Source organism: Heptranchias perlo, chromosome 8, assembly GCF_035084215.1.
Source record: "Heptranchias perlo isolate sHepPer1 chromosome 8, sHepPer1.hap1, whole genome shotgun sequence".
Lineage (NCBI taxonomy): Eukaryota > Metazoa > Chordata > Chondrichthyes > Hexanchiformes > Hexanchidae > Heptranchias > Heptranchias perlo.
Window position 1 is genome coordinate 14,781,263 of NC_090332.1, and position 25,819 is coordinate 14,807,081.

Consider the following 25,819-nt stretch of genomic DNA (forward strand, 5'->3'; position numbering starts at 1 on the left):
ATTTGCTTTAAAACTCATCAGGGTGGGTTGTCTGGAACAGGTGCTTTTGTCCACTTTAAGAGCAGCTGTCCTTTTTTAATAATTATTTTCATTGTTATTCACATGCTGCCTTCCCTAGAAATCTGATCTCTGATCTCCATCCTCTGTAAAGACAGAGGTAAAGTGACTATTCAGTAGCTCCATTTCCTTATGCCCTGACTTCAGCTCCTCACTGTTGTTTTTAAGTGGATCATATGCACTTACCTTTATAATTGAAGTGGCTTTGATAAAGTTCTCAGCATAAAGACCATGCTCCTCCATTCCAGTTCCAATAGTCAGTATATTTGGATCAAATATTATATCATTAGGGTTAAATTTGACATTGTTCACAAGCAGGTTATAGGCTCTGGTACACACTTCCACTTTAGGTTGAGTCTCAGTTGCCTAAACAAGACAACACAAATTTCAGTACTATGAATTCACTTTGTCTAATCTGTAAATACTCTACAATTAATCAAGATATATTAAATTTACAATAATTCCTTTACCACACCGCAATTTTTGAACGTGATCTCACTGTGACAACAACATGCATTTACAGAGCGCCTTTAACGCAATAAAACTTCCCAAAGTTTCACAGAAGCGATTGTCAAACAAAATTTGACACCGAGCCACATAGGAGATATAAGGATAGGTAACCAAAAGCCTGGTCAAAGGGTAGGTTTTAAAGAGCGTCTTAAAGGAGGAGAGAGAGGTAGAGAGGCAGAGAGGTTTTGGGAGGGAATTCCAGAGCTTAGAATTATGACTTTGGAAATTGCAACATTTATTATTTAAAAATTGTGGCAGCTTCATTGTCAAGATGCTAACTTGCATTTCATGTCTGACACATTCATTGTTCATGGGAACAACACCATCTGCACGTTCCCCTCCAAGTCACACACCATCCCGACTTGGAAATATATCGCCGTTCCTTCATCGTCGCTGGGTCAAAATCCTGGAACTCCCTTCCTAACAGCACTGTGGGAGAACCGTCACCACACGGACTGCAGCAGTTCAAGAAGGTGGCTCACCACCACCTTCTCAAGGGCAATTAGGGATGGGCAATAAATGCCGGCCTCGCCAGCGTCGCCCACATCCCATGAACGAATAAAAAAAGAGGCTCGTGTGGAGCATAAACACCAGCATGGACCTGCTGGGCCAAATGGCCTGTTTCTGTGCTATGTAATTCCATGTCAGTTGACAATAGTGGTAAAGGGTTGCAACTGGAGTCAAGGATGACTCCCAGAAGAGTCACACTTGGATTTCTGGCCATGACGCAATATGCCCTGTTACAGCTAGCCACATATCCAATTGATGACCAACATTCTGAAGGAAACGAACTGTGGCACTATATTTTGCAAGACCCCCACACCACCAACTGCAGCTGATGATGGAAAATCTTGAGCAGTAAACCCTCCATCTTATGAGAAACAGCTCACTGCACCCGAGCTACCCCCCCCACCCCAACCCCTGGTAGTCCAAGGTTTCCGAAAATTTTACCCATGAGTGTCTAAAATCGAGCAACTAGTCTTTGTCAGAGTTTGGTGCAGTAATGCGGTTTTGCCACTAGATGTCATCAGCCTATTTAGTATAACTTTGTATCCCAATAACAAAGCGTTTCACTGACATCAGGGGCAGAACATAATTTCCGCACAAATTTTTGCTCTATTTTGACTCCTAGGGGGTGATTTTAACCCTCAAGAACAGGTGGGTTGGGGGCGGGTGGGAGTTGAATATAGTTGTTCTTTTGGGTCGCAACCACAAAATTTTCAGACTTTGCATTCCCAGTGGGAAGCTTGTACTTTTGCTCGCCGACGTTAAACCCGGAAATAAAGCCGGGTTGCGGTCACGACGCAAAAAACAACTATTTTCAACTCCCACCCGCCCCCAACCCACCTGTTCTTGGGGGTTAAAATCATCCCTCTTGAATCCCTGTATTGAGCTCCTGAACATTGGAAATGGGATTCTGAACAGACTCCTTTTGGAACCATAAAGTAGGATTGATAAATTGATGATGCCATGAAGTAGTTCATCAACTTCTTGCCCTCCTGCAAGAGGGTAATACAGTAGAAAATAAAAGTAAAACTGAGTGATAATTACAACTCAATGTAAATTAATAACATTAAATTAGATGCAAGGATTGTTGGAGAATGCAGCAAGGAACCAAAACCATCTGTTGCTGTTTTATCCAACTTTCTTACCTGCCCTCTCTCATCAAATGCCATTATTACAACAGCAGCTCCAAAGCGTTTAATGATTCGTGCCTTCTCCAGAAAGTCTTCCTCACCTTCCTTCAAGCTGATACTATTCACAACGCACTTGCCCTGGCAACACTTCAACCCCGCTTCAATCACAGTGAAATTGGAAGAATCTATACACACTGGGACCTTCATGGGAAGAACAAATAAGTACTTGCTGATGACCCAAGTTGTTTAATTTAACAGTAAGTTCGATTTACAAGCTTTTATTAACACTGTGCAAGTAGAGATCCTGGTCAACCGCCGGTCTTTCTTTCATTATGTTTTTGCTATAATGGATCTCTAGAGTGTACACTGCCTTTTGGCAATTACGGTACTAACCTTAGCAATATCTGGTTCTGTTGATACAAGGTTACAAAATCTGGTCATAGCGCTCTTGCCGTCTAACATTCCATCATCCATGTTGATGTCCAGGATTTGGGCTCCCATTTTTACTTGGGTTTTTGCTATGTTCAAGGCTTCCTACAATTAGCATCAAATGACAGTGAAACAGCTATTAATTAATCTTCAACATCATGCAGAAAATAACAAATATCAACCCACAGCCCACTTTCAATCAACTAAGAAGTGCTGATGATTTAGTTCTGTGCAAAGTGGCAAATTTTCTTCCCAAGTACCACACATTTACTACATTATGTTTTTTAAAAAAATTATTTTCCTCTTACTGAGGATGATTCAGAGCAATATGGTCATAAAAATTGTAATCATCGAGTTCAGTCACATTGCCACTTTTGCAGCGATGCAACGTAATTTTAGGAGCACATTGCCATGAAAGCAGTAGCAGAGCTCAGAAATCATATCCAGTATGTGCGCACTAAAGCCAAGTAGTGCAAGATGTGCTCCAGGAGGCTGTCTCATATTGCACTGAGTTTGCACAAGCTGCAGTATGACTTCATCACATTTTAAAAGTACCCAGGCAATATACTGGAGCTCCTGGGCACTTACTTTGCGACGTTTTAACCATTAGGAAAAAGCAAATGCCCCTTCTAACACTGACATAACATTAAAAATTAGCCACTTGGGGAGCAGAGCAATGTGCATCCGTCCAAGCATATCTGTGTATATATGTGACTGATCTCAGCACAAACTGTAGATACTGATCTGAAATTGGTGCCTGCAGTATACATAATAAAAGCATTGAAAGCAATCATACAAATTCAGACAGTATTTTTAAATCCTTGCTACCACTATAGGACATTTGCCTGCCACTGGACCACCAGATGTATGCAGATACAATACCTCTCCCTCCTACAATATCTGGGATATAAAGATATAACCCTAATCCATATACTAGCCCAAAGTGAGATTTGCACACAAACTTTCTCCCTCTTGGCATAAAGATTTTGATTTCCAAGCATTTGACTTTTCCCAGTTTTTGAGGCACTATGGAGTTACAGAAACTGTACAACATGTGTATTGTAAAAATAATCTCAATATTCACTGCAATGAGAGATAAAACTGCACTTTACCTCATAATTACCTGCCATAATAAGTTTCGCAAACTTTCTGGATCCTGCCACATTACAACGTTCTCCAATGTTGACAAAGTTGGTGTAAGGTCCAACTCTGAAAGGTTCAAGACCTAAGTAAAACACAAAAGTAATAACTGCTATGGCTACTTGGCATGCAGTATAACGTGAATCAAATGCACATCACAATTTAATGCATTTGCTTCATAACTGCTAAATGTGCGACCAATTTGTGTTAGATCGACACTGTTGATAGCACTCTCGCCTTTAGGTCTGGAGTTTGTGGATTCAAGCCCCATACTATGACTTCAGCACATAATCTAGGCTGACATTCCAGCGTAACAGGTAGAGTGTTGCATTATCAGAAGTGCTGTCTGCCTGTTCCGTGGACGTTAAAGATCCCATGCAGTATTCAAAGGCAGAGAGTTCTTCCATTTTCCTGAACCAATAGCACCAAAAAAAAACGATTAACAGGTCATTCGTCTCATTGTTATTTGTGAAATGTGGAATGTTGCTGATGCAGAATCTCTGCCATATTTGCCTATATCATATCTATGTGAGAGATTTCAATATTATAAAGGCACTGTACAAGTGCATTATATTCGAAAGCATCAACTATTTCCTTGGAGAAATCAGCAATAATAGTGATGAACAATGTGAAAATTCCAAACTAATCATTCTTGTGGTTGATTACAAACAATACATGGATTTCTTATTCTGAAGTACAGATTGCCATGGGTAGATTTTACTTCCATGACATCTTCTCATAATCTTTGGTGGGGGGCGGGGGTGGGAAAGAGAGAAAGAGCTGTCAGAGGTTTCTCATTAAGGACTAAAATCACAAGGCAACTTTACCAAGATGACTCCATGCATCTTCTGGTAGACAGTTACAGAGCACCATGAAGAGTGGTGCATGGAGTGGTAAATCTGCAGCAAAAGGGAATTTTAAGAGTAAAACTCCTCCAACGGCTTAGTGAGTAATCAGGCTATATAATTTAGAAGATCTCAGGTTCAATCCTCAACCTGTGATGAGCTCGCTAATCTCAGCAGGGTGGTGGCAGGGGCACTACAATTGGCCTCAGCACCTCTGGGTTAAGGAGAAGTCAGACAGGATTACTGCTCCTAATTGCTATCCAGCAATCCCTGCTGAAAATGCACGCATGGCAAGAGAGGACAGGATTGGACTTGGCTGTGAAGCCCTCGTTCCTCCACCACTGTGGAATAATCTCTCAACACTCCCAGTCAAGGCTCACGTGAAAATTGGCAATTTGGTTGAAGTGCCAGATGCACCCAGCACCCATGAATAGTACCCCAGCAAGGGGTCAGCTCCTTCAGGAAAGGTAGAATTAAGCAAGTGTATAAAAAAGTATGACATGAATACTTTCTTCAGGTGTGAGGTAGTTCTAATTCTTTTTTAAAAAAAAATATTTTAACTTAGAAAACATGTTTAAATATAAAACCACAATTTCCTTTGAATTGATTGTTTACAAGAAAAAATGTGTTGTGCTTTTCTTAATTGTATTATTGGAAAAGTGTAAAGTCGTGAGATTAAGCAGAATGTCTGTTATATATGAAATGTCCAAGTGTTTGAAGTGACATAGTAGGAAAGAAATCCAGATAAGTCATTGAAACTGTCAGTTCACTGTTTGCCGGCAGTGAAGAAACAAAATAAAATGTTGGGATGTATAGCTAAAGCTGGGACATAAGCCTAAGGAGGTGACGAAGTTATACCTGGCTTTGGTGTGACTGCATCTGGACCACTGCATTAAGTTTTGGTCTCCACATTACAGAAAAGTTGTAGAATTATTGGGACGTATCCAGAGGAGGATTACAAGGGCCATACCTAAACTTAGAGGGCTGAGTCAAGAAGATTGTCTACCCTGGGACTTTACTTGCTGGAGAGGAGCAGAATGAGCTGGGGGCGTAGGGAGTGGAGGGGCGGAACTCGATAGATGTCTTTAAGATTTTTACTAGTAGGGAATTTTTAGATCCAAGATGGTTGTTCTGTCAGGCACAGGATTCAAGGATGAAGGAACACAGGTTAAATGAAGGGTGCCAAAAGAAAATAGGAAATTTAGGAAGAGGATGATGGAAACGTAGAACAGATTACCAAAGCATGACAAGATTTACAAAAGGACTGAATCAGTTCCTCTTAGGAAAGGGGACACGGGGCTCAGTTCTAGAATCAGAATAAGGAGCCTGATAGGAGATTTGGAAGGGCAGCCTAGATGGACCAATGGTCTTCACCAAGCCAAAACATTACGTTACTATTAATGAAAACAATTCTGCAACAATTTTCAATGCATGATACAATTTCTCAGCCAATATTATGCATTAAATTGGATGCTGTGCATTACTATTAAGACAAACTTACAAGCACTTATTGGCTTAATTCAGTTTGATGTTCAGTTTGTCTTGTCCCTCATCATTTTCCTTGTAAAGTTTCTCAATTTGATGTTTATGACTGTAAATAACCCCTTTTAAAAGAGGGTAAAATCGGTCATAGGTTTTACAGAACAAAGCAATTGAAACACTATTTGTACAATTTTGGTGACATTTCATTAACTGATATTCATTAACTGCTATCTGAAGGCAAGCTTCATCTCCAAAACTGAAACTTAATACCAATTTTGGGTTTTCTGAATTGGTCTAGTTCTTCATCCAGCCAAAGCAAAACGTTGACCCGAGTGTATACCTGTCTCTCCAGGAAGAGCACAAATTGAATGGGGCACAGATAGATCAGTATTTAGGTATGAGCAGACTAACTTTTTTTGTCTGTTTACCTGACAGTAACATGAAGTCTCCAAATACAAAAGGAGGAGGAATTCTAGGTCTACAGTTTTGGACTGCTTCTGCTATTGCCCTAAAAATACAACAAAATGCAAAATATTTATTAAATAATCAGAATAATGCATAATTATATACTTAAAACTAATACATGGATGCAGCAAAGACTAAATCAAGATACTTAAACAGTGTGGAAGACAGGGAGTTAACAATCTGTATTTTTTTCTAGCATCACACATACTTAAACCTTCCCTGCGAACATCAGAGAGGGAGGTGCTGGAAGTCTTAACGCGCATCAAGGTTGATAAATCTCCGGGACCTGATGAAATGTATCCCAGGACGTTATGGGAGGTTAGGGAGGAAATTGCGGGTCCCCTAGCAGAGATATTTGAATCATCGACAGCTACAGGTGAGGTGCCTGAAGATTGGAGGGTAGCAAATGTTGTGCCGTTGTTTAAGAAGGGCGGCAGGGAAAAGCCTGGGAACTACAGACCGGTGAGCCTGACATCTGTAGTGGGTAAGATGTTAGAGGGTATTCTGAGAGACAGGATCTACGGGCATTTGGAGAGGCAGGGACTGATTAGGAACAGTCAGCATGGTTTTGTGAGAGGAAAATCATGTCTCACAAATTTGATTGAGTTTTTTGAAGGGGTAACCAAGAAGATAGATGAGGGCTGTGCAGTAGACGTGGTCTACATGGACTTTAGCAAAGCCTTTGACAAGGTACCGCATGGTAGGTTGTTACATAAGGTTAGATCTCACGGGATCCAAGGTGAGGTAGCCAATTGGATACAAAATTGGATTGACGGCAGAAGACAGAGGGTGGTTGTAGAGGGTTGTTTTTCAAACTGGAGGCCTGTGACCAGCGGTGTGCCTCAGGGATCGGTGCTGGGTCCGCTGTTATTTGTTATTTATATTAATGATTTGGATGAGAATTTAGGAGGCATGGTTAGTAAGTTTGCAGATGACACCAAGATTGGTGGCATTGTGGACAGTGAAGAAGGTTATCTAGGATTGCAACGGGATCTTGATAAATTGGGCCAGTGGGCCGATGAATGGCAGATGGAGTTTAATTTAGATAAATGTGAGGTGATTCATTTTGGTAGATCGAATCCAGCCAGGACCTACTCCGTTAATGGTAGGGCGTTGGGGAGAGTTATAGAACAAAGAGATCTAGGAGTACAGGTTCATAGCTCCTTGAAAGTGGAGTCACAGGTGGATAGGGTGGTGAAGAAGGCATTCAGCATGCTTGGTTTCATTGGTCAGAACATTGAATACAGGAGTTGGGATGTCTTGTTGAAGTTGTACAAGACATTAGTAAGGCCACACTTGGAATACTGTGTACAGTTCTGGTCACCCTATTATAGAAAGGATATTATTAAACTGGAAAGAGTGCAGAAAAGATTTACAAGGATGCTACCGGGACTTGATGGTTTGACTTATAGGGAGAGGTTGGATAGACTGAGACTTTTTTCCCTGGAGAATAGGAGGTTTAGGGGTGATCTTATAGAAGTCTATAAAATAATGAGGGGCCTAGATAAGGTAGATAGTCAAAATCTTTTCCCAAAGGTAGGGGAGTCTATAACGAGGGGGCATAGATTTAAGGTGAGAGGGGAGAGATACAAAAGGGTCCAGAGGGGCAATTTTTTCACTCAAAGGGTGGTGAGTGTCTGGAACGAGCTGCCAGAGGCAGTAGTAGAGGCGGGTACAATTTTGTCTTTTAAAAAGCATTTGGACAGTTACATGGGTAAGATGGGTATAGAGGGATATGGGCCAAGTGCAGGCAATTGGGACTAGCTTAGTGGTATAAACTGGGCGACGTGGACATGTTGGGCCGAAGGGCCTGTTTCCGTGTTGTAAACTTCTATGATTCTATGATCATAGTAGGTACAGCACAGGAGGCGGCCATTCGGCCCATCGTGCCTATGCCAGCTCTTTGAAAGAGCTATCCAATTAGTCCCTTTTCTCTGCTCTTTCCCCATTGACCTGAAATTTTCTCCAATTCAACTATTATTCCAATTCCCTTTTGAAAGTTACTATTGAATCTGCTTCCACTACCATTTCAAGCAGTGCATTCCAGTATCATGTCCCAACTGAGAGGATGGCAGGTGGCTTGTTTCCAGGTCATGATGCTTATAAAGAGCAACCTGGGTGACATTCTATTCTGCTCTGTGCAAAAGCACCAGTTCTGTCTCTGCTCAGCAAGTCCAGGACCAGGAATGTACTGTGTGGAAAATCAGTGATATTGACTTTTGCTTAATCGACCTGCAGCAGAGTTAGTCAGACTATTTACATGCTGCATTACTACATTGCCTCAGAGATCCGTCCACGATTCTGCTTTATTTTCTGCCCCACGTAAAAGTGGATTAAATAGAAACGAGTTCCCACCCAGAGTAATTTGCATCGCAACTATGCAGTTCATGATCATAAAAATAGTATTTTAAAAAGTTTTCAGCAAATCATGGAAGTCAAAAATTACCGGATGTGAGCTGGAGTTGTTCCACAGCAACCTCCAACAATGTTCACTAGCCCATCCATGGCGAATTCCTGCAAAACAAGACCCATCATGATGAACAACCAGACCTACAATTAAAGCTCCAACTGTCTTCACTAAAATTACTACTGAACAATGAACGAATACACGTAAATCAAGAGGCTTCTGCTGCCTGCACTTGCATGGCCAGTTTCTGTGTTGTGGATTTGATGTAACTCGATGTAAACAAAAGCTGCAACTTACAATATAAACAGCTCTCACACTTAAATCTTAAAGGGGCTTCATGCAGCAAGCCCTTCTAACACAACCTAAATGCATGATGCATGTTGTTTAACTGATACACAGGATGCTGCTGCATAATGGGCACTTGTGTATCACTGTATATGCTCTGTTCATTCACATCATCTCAAGACTACTTTTCTGTATGCAGGACAAGATAGCATATAATGGAAAGAAATAGGGACAAAATAAAGAAAGGGCCACAAATGTAAAGCCATAACTCCCTTTAAGGAGGACACATTGGATATTATTGGCTAAAAGAGCACAGAGGGAATTGGGGAAGGTGAAACCAGAGGCCTCGCCCCAAGCTCCAGGCTAGTACCATCCTGCTTTTGTTATGTCTTGTCCTCCTCCTTACTCACTCTCAGGCATACACTTGACCACAAAGCCATCACACACGGGTGTATTTCAATGCAAGCACTGTTTGATGGTGTCTCTTACAGCCTACATTATAACATGTATGTTTTTGTAGACCTAGAGAGACTGCCTGCCTGCAACTCCAGTCGCCCTGAGTAAGCCAGCACCCTCACAGCAACCTGCATTATTCTCACCAATTTCATAAACGCCAACATAACTATAAACAGCCCTAAGGATGTAGATAGTGAGGTTGAGGAGATCGCATTGGACAAGTCACAGTACACAGGTGAGGAGGTGCAGGAACCTATTGGCTAGATAGCCACCTTGGCTCCTTCCTCAGGTGCAGTGCCTAAGGAATTGGACGTATTAGAGCCTGCACATAAGAGGAAATTCTTTTAGACTATCCTGTTCAGACAGCAGTCACATGGTTCCGTCCCAAAAAAAACGCCTGCAAGTCTCACTAGGAACGATACTGAGTGAGTTAAGGAATTGTCAGAGCCCCGTATGCACAACCTTCATCAATTGCAGGAATTTCCAGTGTAAAGAGTTTTGTTATCATAATAAATATATATTTACAAGTATTAAAGTGGTATTAACAGTGCTACAATAACTGGACAGGTTACAGCCATACAGACCAGGAACAGCTGAATTCTTAGTCTGTACTGAGTTAGCTGATCACCAGGGTCACATTACCGTTAGGTTAGAAAAGAAGTGGGAAAATTGAGGGGAAATTAAATCAGCTAAGATTTCCACTTTTGATCAGCATCCACTGTTAGAAAGGAGATGTGGTGAAGACAAGATTGCTTTCAGCTACGATACAGCCCAATAATCACATATCCTGCTAACTATTTAGGCTCATACATGAAGAATAGCCAATTAGGCTGCCCTGGTCCATCTCACCGTACCCCATCTGAGAAAAGGGACTAAAATTGTGGAGGGGGGACTTGGAACATGCAAGTAAATATAAGTGACTACATTTGGAGGTTAGACTTCAGGTGACGAACAGTACCTTCAGGTGTTTGGCAGTGACTTCAGGGGTTTCATCATAGTCTCCAAATGTGTTGGGAAGGCCTAACGATTAAAAAAAATGCAATGGATATACGTTAGACTTTTAACAAAATAAATCTTGAGCTGGATTTTTCTATTATTTAGTTAGCTGAATGGGAAATACCATCATTGATAGGTGCCTTTCTTTCAAGTTCTATTTTTCTAAAAGCCTCCATTTACAGTATTTCTCCATAGACATAGTGGAGTACTAGTTATTGCCAGGAGGCTTAGAATGGGAAAAAAGGAAAATTTAACAAAGATTCAGGTTCTGTGAACTAGAAAGGATCTTATGTTGCTCTCATGTAACAGCTCCATACATAACTTCCCCCACAACCAATTTTCTTCCCATCCCTTCCCTCCTGAGGGGATTAGTTCATTGCTCTGGTAGGGTTCCACAGGCACTAGTCACTCTCTGGCATCTTATGGATTCATGCCCCATTACTGACTTGAGGAGCATATAATCTAGGCTGACGTTTCAGTACAGCACTGGGGGAGTGCATTGCCAGAGGTGCCATCTTCTAAATGAAATATTAAACCAAGTCACTGCGTGCTGCTCAGGTGGATGTAACAGGTCCCATGGCGCTATTCAAGCAAGAGCTGGGGTTTTTCCCCACTGTTCTGGTCAACATTCCTCCCTCAACACAATCAAAAACAGCATTAATTTGCTGTTTGTGGTACATGGTTGTGCACAAATTGGCTGTAACATTCGTCTACAAAGCAAGTGACTGCACTTAAAAAGTAAGCTACTGGTTGTAAAATGTTTTAGGAATGTCTAAGGATGTGATAAAGAACTATATAAATGCAAGTTCTTTCTTCCTGTGCCTTGTCCAAGTGGCCGTTATTTTGTCAAAGCCTCAACGATGAGCAGGAGCCTTCGTCAATTTTCCTCCCTCCATCACAGGGATGCTGAAGACAATTTTAGCACCCCAATTGCTAACCCAGCTGAGATCAGCTAACTCGGCACAAGCCAGGAATCAAATTTGGAAGCTCCCTAGTTGTATGGGCCATTACTCACTGAATAATGAGTCACCTGAGGATTTACAGATGGCTTTCGCAAATGGATGACCACAGGATTTTTCTGAACAATGCAAAAATTATATGAAATTCGTGAGGAATTCACAATGTAAATACCCACCAATGATTTGAAGCTACATACCGTGCATGTTTGCCATTAAATCATTTATAGTTTACTAAATGCTATCCTGCTTCTTTCGTACAGATTTCTCATACTGTCGACAAAACGTGAAGTACTAACCTGCATTAGGGTAGCATAAAACATAGGCAGTTGTGCATTTGCCAATGGCTTCTATGAACGGCCTCATTTCCACAGCTCCTAGAGCACAATTTAATCCTATGCTAAAAGAAAACATACCATATTACTATGCGATAAACTGTTCATAGTTTCATCAGGAGCTGCGAAAAAGAGCAATGACCTCATTGCCTGCAACGGGCATACCCAGTTAGCTGTGGAATTGACTTTCTAGTTTTGCTTTGTCTTTGCCATGAGCCACAAAGAGGGAGATCATGAAAAAATGTAATTGAATTTTGCACATAGGCAGCTCCCAACAAAAGACTGGAACTCCCTCAGCAGCGTCGACTGCACAGATAATAACAATAATGGAATTTGTGCAATTCTTCTCTGTTGTCTTAAGTTCAGCTGAGACTTTAATCACCAGGAGGTGATGAACATCAGTATTCATGAACTTTGGGCCTTGACAGGAAGGATAGGATTCCAGCAGCGTTGGCATCTGATGCAACAGTCAAGAGTTTTGATTATAAATTCCAGTGGTGTCTGCAGAATTTTTCTGAATTCTCGAGTAGCTTTTAGTGTTTTCAAAGAAGGGACTTTCTCTGCTGCGAATCTCTGATTTATCTAAAAGGCGTATTGAAGCATTCCATGTCTTTTGAATTGTCACTGCATCTAAACACAAATGGAACCATCTCGTGGGGACCACTACAATTGGCAGGCTACATTCCATGGCATCAGCCATGGCTCAGTGGGTAGCACTCTCACCTCTGAGTCAGAAGGTTGTGGGTTCAAGTCCCCCTCCACAGACTTGAGCACAGAATCTAGGCTGACACTCCCAGTGCGGTACTGAGGGAGTGCTGCACTGCCGGAGGTGCCGTCTTTTGGATGAGACATTAAACCATCTGCCCTCTCAGGTGGGCATGAAAGATCCCATGGAAGTATTTCGAAGAAGAGCAGGTGTGTTCTCCCCAGTGTCCTGGCTAATATTTATCCCTCAACCAACATCACTAAAAAAAGATTATCTGCTCATTATCATATTGCTGTTTGTGGGACCTTGCTGTGCGCAAATTGGCTGCCACGTTTCCTACCTTACAACAGTGACAACACTTCAAAAGTACTTCACTGGCTGTAAAGTGTTTTGGGACATCCTGAGGTCATGAAAAATGCTACATAAATGCAAGTCTTTATTTTCCTTCACAAATATCATACTCATTTTTCATTCTGTTTACAAGCTTGAAGATTGCACCAGCAGTAATGATGAACTGCTTCACAGTAACCATTTCAGAAGTATCTGTTTCATGAGAAACAGCAAAATGCAGAGAAAGAAGATGTGAGATGCAAAGCAAATGTGGGTCGTCTTTTAGCTTCACACGTGGCCAAACTGTGCAGTTGAGTCTAAATTCACAGCTGCTATTTTTTGCTGCACAAGATCATAGTGTTTTAATGCCATACTCGTACACATAACAACTTTCATTATTTGTGGAAGAGCTGAAATCCAATCTGTCAACACAAGTGCAGGCTTCTCTGCAACAAAGTCATCAACATATAAAAAAAATCACTGCTGGTTGCCCAAGAAGATCAGGTGATTCACAGAAAATTGAAGTTATCAACATTTCCAACCAACTTTAATCCTTTAATCCTTAGTCCTTTAATTTGGTCATTCCAAACTTCATCACTGTCACACAACTATTTTCTGGTTGGGTTGGTGGCATTGGGCAAGGTTTTTGCTACTGGCCAAAATGTTCTCTCAGAATCACCAAGGGAGGAGCAACCAGCAAAAATTAATAGCTGGGCCAGCAAACACAGGACACCGAGGAATTCATTCACAATGTCATGTTCATTGGCTGTAAAGTGTTTTGGACGTCCTAAGGTTGTGAAAGGTGCTATATAAATGCAAGTTCTTTCTTTCTCTCAACCTGATTTTTTTGAACAGTGTGTGACTGCTGTATCTAAAACATTCCTGTCCCTAGTTTCATGCTCATCTCAGAGCCTTGTGAGCCTCGTACTGTTCAGGTGTTCCTTTATGCATTCTATGTGAGCATCCACTTTAGCTGCACAAAATTTGCAGCATAGACGCTCCCACCTCATGGTCATCTGCGGCCTTTAATTTTTTAGCTAACTTCAAAACCCCCCTTGTGCTCGGACACATTATCTACCACTGATTTGTGTTTTTTGTCTATGGTAGTCAGAGAAAACCACAAAATTATCAGGTTAATGAACTTCTTCCGGTTATCTCCATAAAACAGTCAAAAACTGCACAGCACTTGGGTCACGACTCAGGAAGCTGCTCGGGACAAGAAGATTCGTATCACCAACTGAAAAAAGACCCTGAATTTCAGTTTTGTGTGCCCATCTCTGAACCCGATCTTCGGCACAGAAAAAAGTTTTTTTTAAAAAACTGGGAGACAATCGCTCTTGTTGATCCACGAACGAGAAAGAAAATAAGGGAATTTTTACTGGAGCGGGAGGGGTGGGGGCTGAAAATCAGCAAAAAAAACAACTAAAATGATTGTTAGCAACAGGATGTCAACTAGTGTTCTGAAAATTGCTTATACATGTAAAAATGCCTGAGAGTCTCCATTCTATCTGTCCACAAAGGCAGAAAGCTCTTGCTGTTGCAGAGATTTACAAAAACATGTCACACAAGCATTTAGAGGACAGCACCATCCAACAGCTGGCTGTCGATTGAGTCCCTTATCGAGTTACGCAGCCGTAACTTTTCAGTCAAACCTTCAGAACATCCCATCAACTCTTCTACAGACTTTCAGATACACTTTACTGCAAGGATACATAATGCAAACAAGTACACCTTTCAAATGTCACTGAACTTAAAAGTTTAAAAAGGTGCAAAAAAAGAGACAACTCATGTATTAATGCAGCATTAGATACATGCATCATAAATGTTGATGCAGTAAAGAGCTCCCCTTTGCTCCTTAAAACATTACCCAGCTGAACTACAAATAACATTCTTGTGTTTCATTAAAAATGCATGTCAGATTCCATCATGTAGCACAGGTTATACTGTTGCTATATATTCCAGATAGTGTAACAGGTGGCTAGGATCATGTTATAGTTGAAGTATTTGAAGAACAGCACATATTTGAAGAACAGCACAAACTGCAAGAATAAAGTTCAGGCACCTTATATAGTCAAGAACACATTACAACAAACTGCAATACAACATTGAACACTCTTGCAGTTTGTCTTATTTTTATGTTCGACGAAAGATCATCGACCTGAAACGTTAGCTCTGTTTCTCTCTCCACCGACGCTGCATGACCTGCAGAGTGTTTCTAGCATTTTCGTTTTTTATTTTTGCTCTCGGTTTGCTTGGTGCAGTAAAAATGCTTCCAAAAGGCTATGTGTTGCTGACTTCTATTGAACAAGTTCTTTGCGCTGCTAAAAAAATACTATTTTGATTCCATCTATACTGACAACCAATTATCTGCTCTTACCCAAGTGGCTCTGCATGAGATACACTGATGACAAACGCTTCTCCTGTCTGACCAGAGAGGGTGCGTCCACTCTTATCTACAATCGTTCCGGAAATCTGGTGCAAATCAAAAAGAAACAATTTAGCTACAAAACAAGGTTACTGGGGGGAAAATGGAAAGTGAAAGGAAAAAAATACAACAGTATTTTACACTTACAAAAATAGGTCTGGGCTCATACTGCTCAGCAAACAGCTGCTGAATGGCAAACAAGGCAGCCTGTGAAAAGAACATTTACCATTAGCAAAACTAAGTACTAATAGTCAGTGGATTGTAACATTTTTTTTTCCTGAGGACTTGATAACCTTCTACAGATCCTAGCTGTGTCGCTCTGGAATTAAATACAGTATAATACATTCCTCCACCAAATATGTGGTAAATAGCTGAGCATACAGACCAGAAACAATCCTCGGTCTGCGCTTAGATGTACCGGAGCTCCAAATGAGGTAGTACAACCTGCCCCGGTGCCCCTGGGTTAGGAATGAAGAGGGAAATAAATTCAGACAAGGTACCGGTTCCTGACTGCTATTCAGTGACATCTGCTGAAACCAGGAAAAACCCACATAATATACATGAAAAATCATATAGTGAAATAGACAGTGTTAAGAATGTTCAGCTTACTAAAAAGGTATTGAAATAAAAATTCTAAGCGCCAACCTGTGAAAGATTAATTTTTCCTGTTTAAGGTGTCACCTTTGGCTCAGTGGTAGCATTCTTGCCTCCGAGTCAGAAAGTCGTGGATTCAAGCCGCACTCCAGAGACTTGAGCACAAAATCTAGGCTGACATTTCAATGCAGTACTGAGGGGGTGCTGCACTATTGGAAGTGATGTCTTTCGGACGAGATGTTAAACCGAGGTCCCGTCTGTCCTCTCAGGTGGACATAAAAGATCCCGTCACACTATTCGAAGAAGAACAGGGGAGTTCTTTTGGTGTCCTGGCCAACATTTATCCCTCAACCAACACCATCAAAAACAGATTATGTGGTCATTTATCTCATTGCTGTTTGCGGGATCTTGTTGTGCGCAAATTGGCTGCCTCGTTTTCCTCTATCACAACAGTGATTACACTTCAAAGTACTTGTGGAAGTGGTATTCCACAGGGATCAGTGGTGTTCACAATTTACATTAACGATTTGGACTCGGGAATTAGAAGAACAATTTCAAAATTTGTGGATGACACCAAATTGGGGGATGCAGCTAACACAAAGGAAGAATGTGACAAAATACAAGACGATATTAATAAACTTGCAAATGGGTGTGTAATTAGCAAATGAATTTCAATATAGATAAATGTAAGGTGGTGCATTTTGGTAAGAAGAATAAAGAGGCCATGTACTGCTTGGATAATAAGAGTCTAAATGGGGTAGAGGAGCAGAGGGATCTAGGGGTGCACATTCACAAATCACTAAAAGTAGCGACGCAGATTAATAAGGCCATAAAAAGAAGCAAACCAAGCACTGGGGTTCATTTCTAGAGGGATAGAATTGAAATGCAGAGAAGTTATGTTAAATTTGTATAGAACCTTGGTTAGACCACACTTGGAGTACTGTGCACAGTTCTGGTCTCCACATTATAAAAAGGATATCGACGCATTGGAGAAGGTGCAAAAAAGATTCACAATGATAATACCAGAACTGAGAGGATATACTTATCAGGAAAGGCTGAACAGTCTGGGTCTCTTTTCTCTACGAAAGAGAATGCTGAGGGGTGATCTGTAGAGGTCTTTAAGATAATGAAAGAATTTGCTAAGGTAGATGTAGAGAAAATGTATCCACTTGTGGGGGAATCCAAAACTAGAGATCATAAATATAAAATAGTCACTAATAAATCCAATAGGGAATTCAGGAGAAACTTCTTTACCCAAAGAGTGGTAAGAATGTGGAACACACTACCACAAGGAGTAGTTGAGGCAAATAGCATAGATGCATTTAAGGGGAAGCTGGATAAGCACATGAGGGGAAAAAGGAATAGAAGGATATGCTGATAGGGTTAGATGAAGTGGGGTGGGAGGAGGCCTGTGGGGAGCATAGACCAGTTTCTGTGCTGTAGACTCGATGCAACTGGCTTCACTGGCTATGATGTGCATTGGGACCCCCTGAGGTCATGATAGGCACTATATAAATGCAGGTTCTGTCTTTAACTAATTCGCCAAATTTAGTTAGTCACTGTCAGAATTAAATATTGGTAGTTTATCAAGTTTAAAAGAAAAATCACATTGTTTTGTTGTGATTTCCTAATACAGCATGGAATTCAAAACTACAGGATTTAAAATGAAATCCAAAATTAGTACATAGCTGCAGGATTTTCTTTATTATGATTTCAGCATTGCGCAGGGTTTGGTATGTCTGTTACCTTTGCATTTGCTGTATCAAAAATGGTCTCCACTAGGAGGAAGTCAACACCACCATCAAGCAAGCCTCTAGCCTGTTCTTCATAAGCTTCAACTAGCTCATCAAATGCTGTAAAACAGATTTATTGACAGTGAAATTTCATGAGACACAAGTTGGACAACACCGTAAAATTAAAGCTAGAGTATTCAGGAAGCACTTTTTCACACAAAGGGTAGTAGAAATTTGGAACTCCCCCCCCCCCCCCCCCAAAAGGCTGTGGATGCTGGGATAATTAGAGCTTTCAAGGCTGAGATAGATAGATTTTTGTTAGGCAAGTGTATCAAGGGCTATGGAGCAAAAACAGGAAAATGGAGTTGAGGTGCAGATCAGCTATGATCTAACTGAATATTGGAGCAGGCCCGAGGGGCTGAATAATCTACTCCTGTTCCTGATGTCCCTGATTAGCCAATCAATAGGCGATCCAAGGCAACTTTTTGTTACGTACTATTTCTGCCTCCTTTTCTAGCTGCCCTTTATGTCACAGTACCTCCTGGCTTAATGCATAAGTACATAAGAATGTGCAGGATTGGAAAAGACCATTTCAGTACATCTGGCTAACCAAGTTAAAAAAAAAATGCACAGTTCACTACCTATATTCCTTTATTGGTTTCTTGCCAAATACCTGTGGAATTCTCTCAAAAATTCTTTAAAACAGCTTCATTCAGCTCCCTGGGCAGTCCATTCCAAACATTCACTACCTTCTGTTAACTAGTTATATCTGACCTGCCCATTTACCTTCCCTCTTCCTAGCTTCATCCCATGCCCCCTCATTGTCATTCTCAGGGTGATGGTAAACAGTTTCTCAGGGTTCAATGTAGCTATACCTTTAAGGATCTTGAATACCTCAATAAGGTCCCCTCTCAGTCTTCTCTAGTCTAAACAAAAATTCTGTAGGTGCTCCACGTAGCTTGGGTGTTTGATGCCAAGTACGAGATCGGAAGCCCTTTGACGTATCTTATTCAGGTCAACGATGTTCTTCCTATAATACAGCAACCAAACTGCACATTGTTACTAGTTGTACCCTATAATTAGCCACTGAGAGGTGCATGAAGGTTAAATGAGGCAATTATTCTTCCCACCCCCTTGTGTGAGGTGAAATCACTGCTTCAAATTACCATCCTAACACTTCATCACATTATCGTTTAGCATGCAAGCTTAAAAAATGTAGCATAAAACATCAACCAAGTTGGGAATTCCTAAACATTCTTAGCAATAAACACCCCTTTGTACAACAATAAACAACTCAGCCTGCGAAGCACTCTATTTAGCGAACATCAGCAACTTAATACCTTGTAAATTAAGGAGCATAGTATGTGAATTTATCTCTTATCCCTGATCTATGCTGTGGCATTCATATAACTATGATAAAAATCATCGTTTAGAAGGTAGTACAATTGGGAGCAGCCAGTTCTACAACAGAATTTGCAGTTTTTAAATAATATAATTTTTTTTTTTAAAAAGTCTGTTCCCATATTTAGTGATCAATTTATTATTTTTAAACCTTACAAAATACTTTTACTGGTATGGACATTATTTTCATACTTATATTTCTGTAGTCTGGCCTCTCCACAGATGGCGATATTGACAATGTTTTGTTGGTCGGTCCCATCGCACCTGCCACAAATCTTCGGATACCTGTGACAAACGATGCAAGGTTAAAAGTGAAACACTGCAAAACTTTACAACCATGTTAAATGATAAGGAAACCCTATGGTAAGTCCTGTAATATTAAATACTTGCTACTAGATGCATCCCATGTATATACGTACTTTTTTTTCCTTTAAAGTCAAATTTACATAGGAATAGTAGGAGGCCATTCAGCCACTCGAGCCTGTTCCACCATTCAATGAGATCATAGCTGATCTGCATCCTAACTCCATTTACCCGCTTTGGCAGCACATCCATTAATACCCTTGGCTAGCAAAAATCTATCAATCTCAGATTTAAAATTATTAATTGAGCTAGCATCTACCGCTTTTTGAGGGAGGGAGTTCCACACCTCTACCACCCTTAGTATGAAGAAGTGTTTCCTAACTTCTCTCCTGAATGGCCTGGCTCTGATTTTGAAATTAATTTAAATACCCACATAGGTTAGTTTTCTCTCAGTGTGGTGCGAGAACACAGTGATCTCTTCCACCTTCAGGACCATTCAGTGGTACAAATAATTGGTTCTAATCCATTTCTCCTAAAAACTCAACCAGTAGGTTGGGTCCATCACAGCAAGAGAAAACCCACCTACATCTAAATTATCCGTGCCTCATAAGAATTGTTTTGTTTGTGTAAAAAATTATTTACAGCTGGCAGTACTCTATTTGCTCACTGAACTAGAAATACATAGTTATGTAGCCTGTTTCACACCTCGAAGCAACTTTTGTTTTGTTAGTATCCTATCTTTTGCACCCTCTCTTTATACCGATCTCCCTGTGGCCATACACCAACTGCAATAGACAGGACATTAGGCAACTGTTGCACCAAGACCAGTTCTTGAGATGGGTAAAGGAGCTGCGATTATGACTCGTGCTCCAAATTTCTCCAACCTCCCCTATGGGGAAGCACCTGGCTGCTGCCCAGCATCTTTCTGCAAAGGTTCAGCTGAGATCAGGAACCAAGCAGAGTGGGAGACCATGGACAGATATCTCACTTTTCCATGCTGTTCCGTGCTGCAGCTCCAACTTGATATATTACTACATTATCCGTCTACAAGTATTTAACACTCATGAGTTTAAGGATCAAGGTGAAGTTGACAACAACAAAGATGCTGGTAACCTGTTTGTGCTCCCACATCATCGGCCGCCTTTCTGGCCAGTTCTGCTGAGACTTTGTTCAGTCGGTAAGCCTGGATCAGAGAAAATCAACATATATTGGACAGCAAATACTATTATGTCATTGTTACGACCAGATAAAAGAACTTGCATTTATATAATGCCTTATCAAGTCACAAAGCACTTTCCAACCAATTGATTATTTTTGAAGTGCAGGCACAGTTGTTATGTAAGCAAGCAACAATGCACTGCAAGTCTCACAAACAAATGAATGACTAGTTAATCAGTTTTTGGACATGTTGGCTGAGAGAGGAATGTTATCCAGGACACCTGAAGAACTCCCTGCCCTTCTTTGAACAGTATTGTGGAATCTTTTCCATCCACCTGAGCAGGCAGATGATGGCTTGATTTCATGTCCCATCCAGAATACAACACTGCACCTTAGCAATGTACTGATATCAACCTAGATTGTGTGCTCAAGTCCGTAATGGGGCTTGAACCCACAACCTTTTGACTTGGAGGCAAGAACATTATCAACTGAGCCAAACTGAGAGATACTACTTTCACTTCAAAAAAACACCTTTACAATTGGAACATAAAGCAAAAAATAACTGCAGATGATGAAAGTCAAACAACTGGAATATTTTCAGAGTATGAACCCATCAAGGATATCATTACAGCTCCCTGATGACTCAGAGCCACTGATTAGAAAGTAGTGCAATTGGAAGCAGCCAGCCCTACAATGGAAAATGTTAATTCCAGGGACCTGGTCCTGTATTCATTCATACAGATCAGGAATGTCCTCGGTTTCATCTGATCTTCACTGAGTTTACCTGACCTAAGCTGACGTGGCAGTAAAGTGACTCCAGTGGCTTTTTTTGGAAAGCTGTATGTATGTTTGAATATTTACTGAAGACAGGATTGGTTCTAACTGCGATGTCCTCCATTACCAAATATGCAATCGACATTTACTGTCTAGGTTTACATGTGAATTATGGTCATTTTGCTGAGGTACTGGAAGGCTGAAAAGTGTCTTTAGAACGCCAGCATTAGTGTTCAGGCGAGGATGGTCAAAGGGAGAAATTTAAAAAAGGTAAATAAAATGCCACTACTAGCAGATTTGCAATGGAACGTGTTCAAGCAGCAACCCACAGGGCCACAGCAGCGACAGACACACCATCACCCACATTGCTGCTGTGTGGGATTGCCCAGCAGATGCCAGATGCCTCCCCAAACAAACAAGAGAACAAATGGGTGAAATGGGAAAAGTCCATTCGGCCCACTGAGTCCATTCCCTCCAACAAACCATATAAATTTGCACTGTCATGGCCTCTTATATAACTTATTTAAATATATGGAGGGAGATGACTAAACACAGAGGTAAAACTTTCATGGATGCCAAAATTGTGAGTTTCGTCCAAATAACATTGGAAAACTCAGAAATAAAATGAAGGGAATCATATCCTTAGCCTGCCTTTGAGCTATTGCCTCCAACGGTAATGGTTTCATAGCAGCAATGGCAGAGGTATGGGAGGAGGCTGAGCACCTGTTGAGAATAAAGTGTAGAAAAAAAAACTTACAGAAAAATATGACCAAAAAAACCCACAATCATGACTTTTAAGTTAGCTATTTTAAAATATACACATTTCTTTGAAAATCACTTAAGAATTATGATAGTCTTACTGTTAAACTGAAATCTAGAGCTCACCTTAGCCAAGATGCTTATGGCAATAAAGGAAGCCATTTTCTATAAGTACAAGTCACATACAAGGCAAGTTACACCCCTATGTTACAGAGATTGCACTGGTTTATAAGTAACAACCTTAACTTAGGGACTAAAGCATGGATGAAGATGCAACTTCTACACCATTAGTTTCAGACAGCCACTGTACCCAAAGAGGTCTTTTCTATATCCAAATAACGATATATCTTGGTACCCTTGCCAGAAAAAACATGTTCGAGCAAGTTGGGAATTGCCTCTGCTCTGCACACTCCTCCCCTACCTCCCCAGGAGTGCTGAAGCTCCCCTTATGGGACAACACATGCATTTTATGCATTCGGACAAATAGGCAGTTTTGAATGCAAAACGGTGTAAATGAATAAGATGCTTTCTCCTCGCAGCATTTTCTGAGTTGCATTCAATTTTTTTTTATTCATTCATGGGATGTGGGCATTGCTGGTGAGGCCAGCATTTATTACCCATCCCTAATTGCCCTTGAGAAGGTGGAGGTGAGCCGCATTCTTGAACCGCTGCAGTCCATGTGGTGAAGGTTCTCCCACAGTGCTGTTAGGAAGGGAGTTCCAGGACTTTGACCCAGCGACGATGAAGGAACTGTGATATATTTCCAAGTCGCGGGTTTGGAAGGTGCTGTCGAAGAAGATTGGCGAGTTGCTACAGTGCATCCTGTAGATGGTATACACTGCAGCCACGGTGCGTTGGTGGTGAAGGGAATGAATGTTTAGGGTGGTGGATGGGGTGACAATCAAGCGGGCTGCTTTGTCCTGGATGGTGTCGAGCTTCTTGAGTGTTGTTGGAGCTGCACTCATCCAGGCAAGTGGAGAATATTCCATCACACTCCTGACTTGTGCCTTGTAGATGGTGGAAAGGCTTTGGGGGAAGTCAGGAGGTGAGTCACTCGCCGCAGAATACCCAGCCTCTGACCTGCTCTTGTAGCCACAGTATTTATATGGCTGGTCCAGTTAAGTTTCTGGTCAATGCTGACCCCCAGGATGTTGATGGTGGGGGATTCGGCGATGGTAATGCCGTTGAATGTCAAGGGGAGGTGGTTAGACTCTCTCTTGTTGGAGATAGTCATTGCCTGGCACTTGTCTGGCGCAAATGTTACTTACCACTTATCAGCCCAAGCCTGGATGTTGTCCAGGTCTTGCTGCATGCAGGCACGGACTGCTTCATTATCTGAGGGGTTGCGAATGGAACTGAACACTGTGCAATCATCAGCAAACATCCCCATTTCTGACCTTATGATGGAGGGAAGGTCATTGATGAAGCAGCTGAAGATGGTTGGGCCTAGGACACTGCCCTGAGGAACTGCAGCAATGTCCTGGGGCTGAGATGATTGGCCTCCAACAGCCACTACCATCTTCCTTTGTGCTAGGTATGACTCCAGCCACTGGAGAGTTTTCCCCGATTCCCACTGACTTCAATTTTATTAGGGCTCCTTGGTGCCACACTCGGTCAAACGCTGCCTTGATGTCAAGGGCAGTCACTCTCACCTCACCTCTCGAATTCAGCTCTTTTGTCCACGTTTGGATCAAGGCTGGAGCCGAGTGGTCCTGGCGGAACCCAAACTGAGCATCGGTGAGTAAGTGCCGCTTGATAGCACTGTCGACGGCTCCTTCCATCATTTTGCTGATGATTGAGAGTAGACTGATGGGGCGGTAATTGGCCGGATTGGATTTGTCCTGCTTTTTGTGAACAGGACATACCTGGGCAATTTTCCATATTGTCGGGTAGATACCAATGTTGTAGCTGTAGCTAGAGGCGCGGCTAGTTCTGGAGCACAAGTCTTCAGCACAACAGCTGGGATGTTGTCAGGGCCCATTGCCTTTGCTGTATCCAGTGCACTCAGCCCTTTGTTGATATCACGTGGAGTGAATCGAATTGGCTCAAGAGTGGCTTCTGTGACGGTGGGGATATCGGGAGGAGGCCGAGATGGATCATCCACTCAGCACTTCTGGCTGAAGATGGTTGCAAATGCTTCAGCCTTGTCTTTTGCACTCACGTGCTGGACTCTGCCATCATTGAGGATGGGGATGTTTACAGAGCCTCCTCCTCCAGTTAGATGTTTAACTGTCCACCACCATTCACGACTGGATGCAGCAGGACTGCAGAACTTTGATCTGATCCGTTGGTTGTGGAATCGCTTAGCTCAGTCTATAGCATGTTGGTTCCGCTGTTTAGCATGCATGTAGTTCAATTCAATTTCAGGTAGCAGAAAGATTTCTTACCAAATGCTCCAACCCATAGTCCGCCTGTGCAACTCTCGTGCCACTGAAAGTGTTTGTCTCCACAATATCTGCTCCAGCCAGCAAGTACTCCTAATATTTAAAAAAAAATTACACTTACTTCTCTGGGAAAAGGAAATAAAATCTGTATTATCCAAAATCTTGTATAAAGCATGCACTTCATGTCCACTAACCTTACTTCCTGGTGTCATGATTTTTAGTCATACATTTGTGTCAGCTTTTGGGAAGTCAACATTTCCAATTTAATTTTGCTATGTCAATTGTCACAATGTAGTTATATGCTCTGGCCACTAGGATGCTCTGGCCACTAGGTGACTCTGGTGCGAATTTCTGAACTCTTTCTGCTGGCTCTGTTGCCATTTTGTTTTTCTTCAGGTAAGTATTTCTTTATCTGTAACTTTTGTTATGTATCTTTCTACATTAACTTTTTATTTATTTTAAAATGTTCCCCCTTCCAAGCCTCTCATTCCCATTTTCGAGTGCCCACCCAGTGTGTTGCCTGTTCTCCATTACCTGCCTCTCTAACCACCCCCCCGCAACCCCAGCACTCCTTCAAGCCCCTAAGCAACTATTTTAGGGTCCCTCCCCCGACTGTAAGCTCACCCGTCACCTGACCTGCTCAATTTCCAGCCTTCCCACAGTAGGTCTCTTTGATCTTATTTGATTTTTAAATCAAAGCACCAATTTTGCAACGAGTGGACAGAGAGTGGGGTGGAACAGTGATTGGTAGAGGGAGAGAAGGCAGAGGAAGAGTTGGGGGTGCATGGAGTGGACAGAGAGCAACGGAGGAGGCAGGGCAACACGGAAGGCAAAAAGAGTGTTGGAGAGAGAAAACAGAGTGCCAGCTTCCAAGTGTTGCAAAACCAGCAAAGGTAACTATGGGCCCATCCCCACATCCTCGTAGTTAGGGACTCTTTGCTGCTGTCAGGATTCTCTTTGCTGCTGCCCCCTTATTTTGTTTTGCCTCGGTTCTTCATTTCCCAGGCTGACCGCCAGTCCTCTTGTCCATCTCTTAGTTCACTTTTGAACTGAAACTGCAGATCAGCTGTCACGCTATAGCTGTAATCATGCTGTCTGATACTGAGGATCACATTTCCCCACCCCACCCCCAACTTGGGGAAACTGAGCAGGACTGAATGGCGGCACCAGCAAAGCGAGAGTGGAGAAAAGGAAAGAAATCTCATGTCTAACATTCCCTAATGTTCATGGCTCTAAGTACATTAATTCACAT

At 41.7% G+C, this 25,819-nt stretch overlaps 1 protein-coding gene across 3 annotated transcripts in view; it reads right to left on the reverse strand.

Moving 5' to 3' along the window:
• Nucleotides 1–25,819, reverse strand: part of mtr (5-methyltetrahydrofolate-homocysteine methyltransferase) — a 57,906-nt gene that overhangs the window by 29,350 nt on the left and 2,737 nt on the right. For 2 of the 3 annotated variants that reach the window (XM_067988713.1, XM_067988712.1), the window contains exons 3-16: nt 24,571–24,660; nt 20,606–20,675; nt 19,382–19,474; nt 17,802–17,908; nt 15,609–15,668; nt 15,414–15,508; nt 11,965–12,065; nt 10,672–10,733; nt 9,012–9,079; nt 6,529–6,608; nt 3,746–3,858; nt 2,598–2,738; nt 2,220–2,405; nt 244–423 (exon numbers count right to left, since the gene is read on the reverse strand). In XM_067988713.1, coding sequence (XP_067844814.1) covers nt 244–423; nt 2,220–2,405; nt 2,598–2,738; nt 3,746–3,858; nt 6,529–6,608; nt 9,012–9,079; nt 10,672–10,733; nt 11,965–12,065; nt 15,414–15,508; nt 15,609–15,668; nt 17,802–17,908; nt 19,382–19,474; nt 20,606–20,675; nt 24,571–24,660 — 1,446 coding nt within the window. Of the gene's footprint in view, nt 1–243; nt 424–2,219; nt 2,406–2,597; nt 2,739–3,745; nt 3,859–6,528; nt 6,609–9,011; nt 9,080–10,671; nt 10,734–11,964; nt 12,066–15,413; nt 15,509–15,608; nt 15,669–17,801; nt 17,909–19,381; nt 19,475–20,605; nt 20,676–24,570; nt 24,661–25,819 lie in introns of those variants that run through there. The other variant, XM_067988714.1, reaches the window with a different exon arrangement.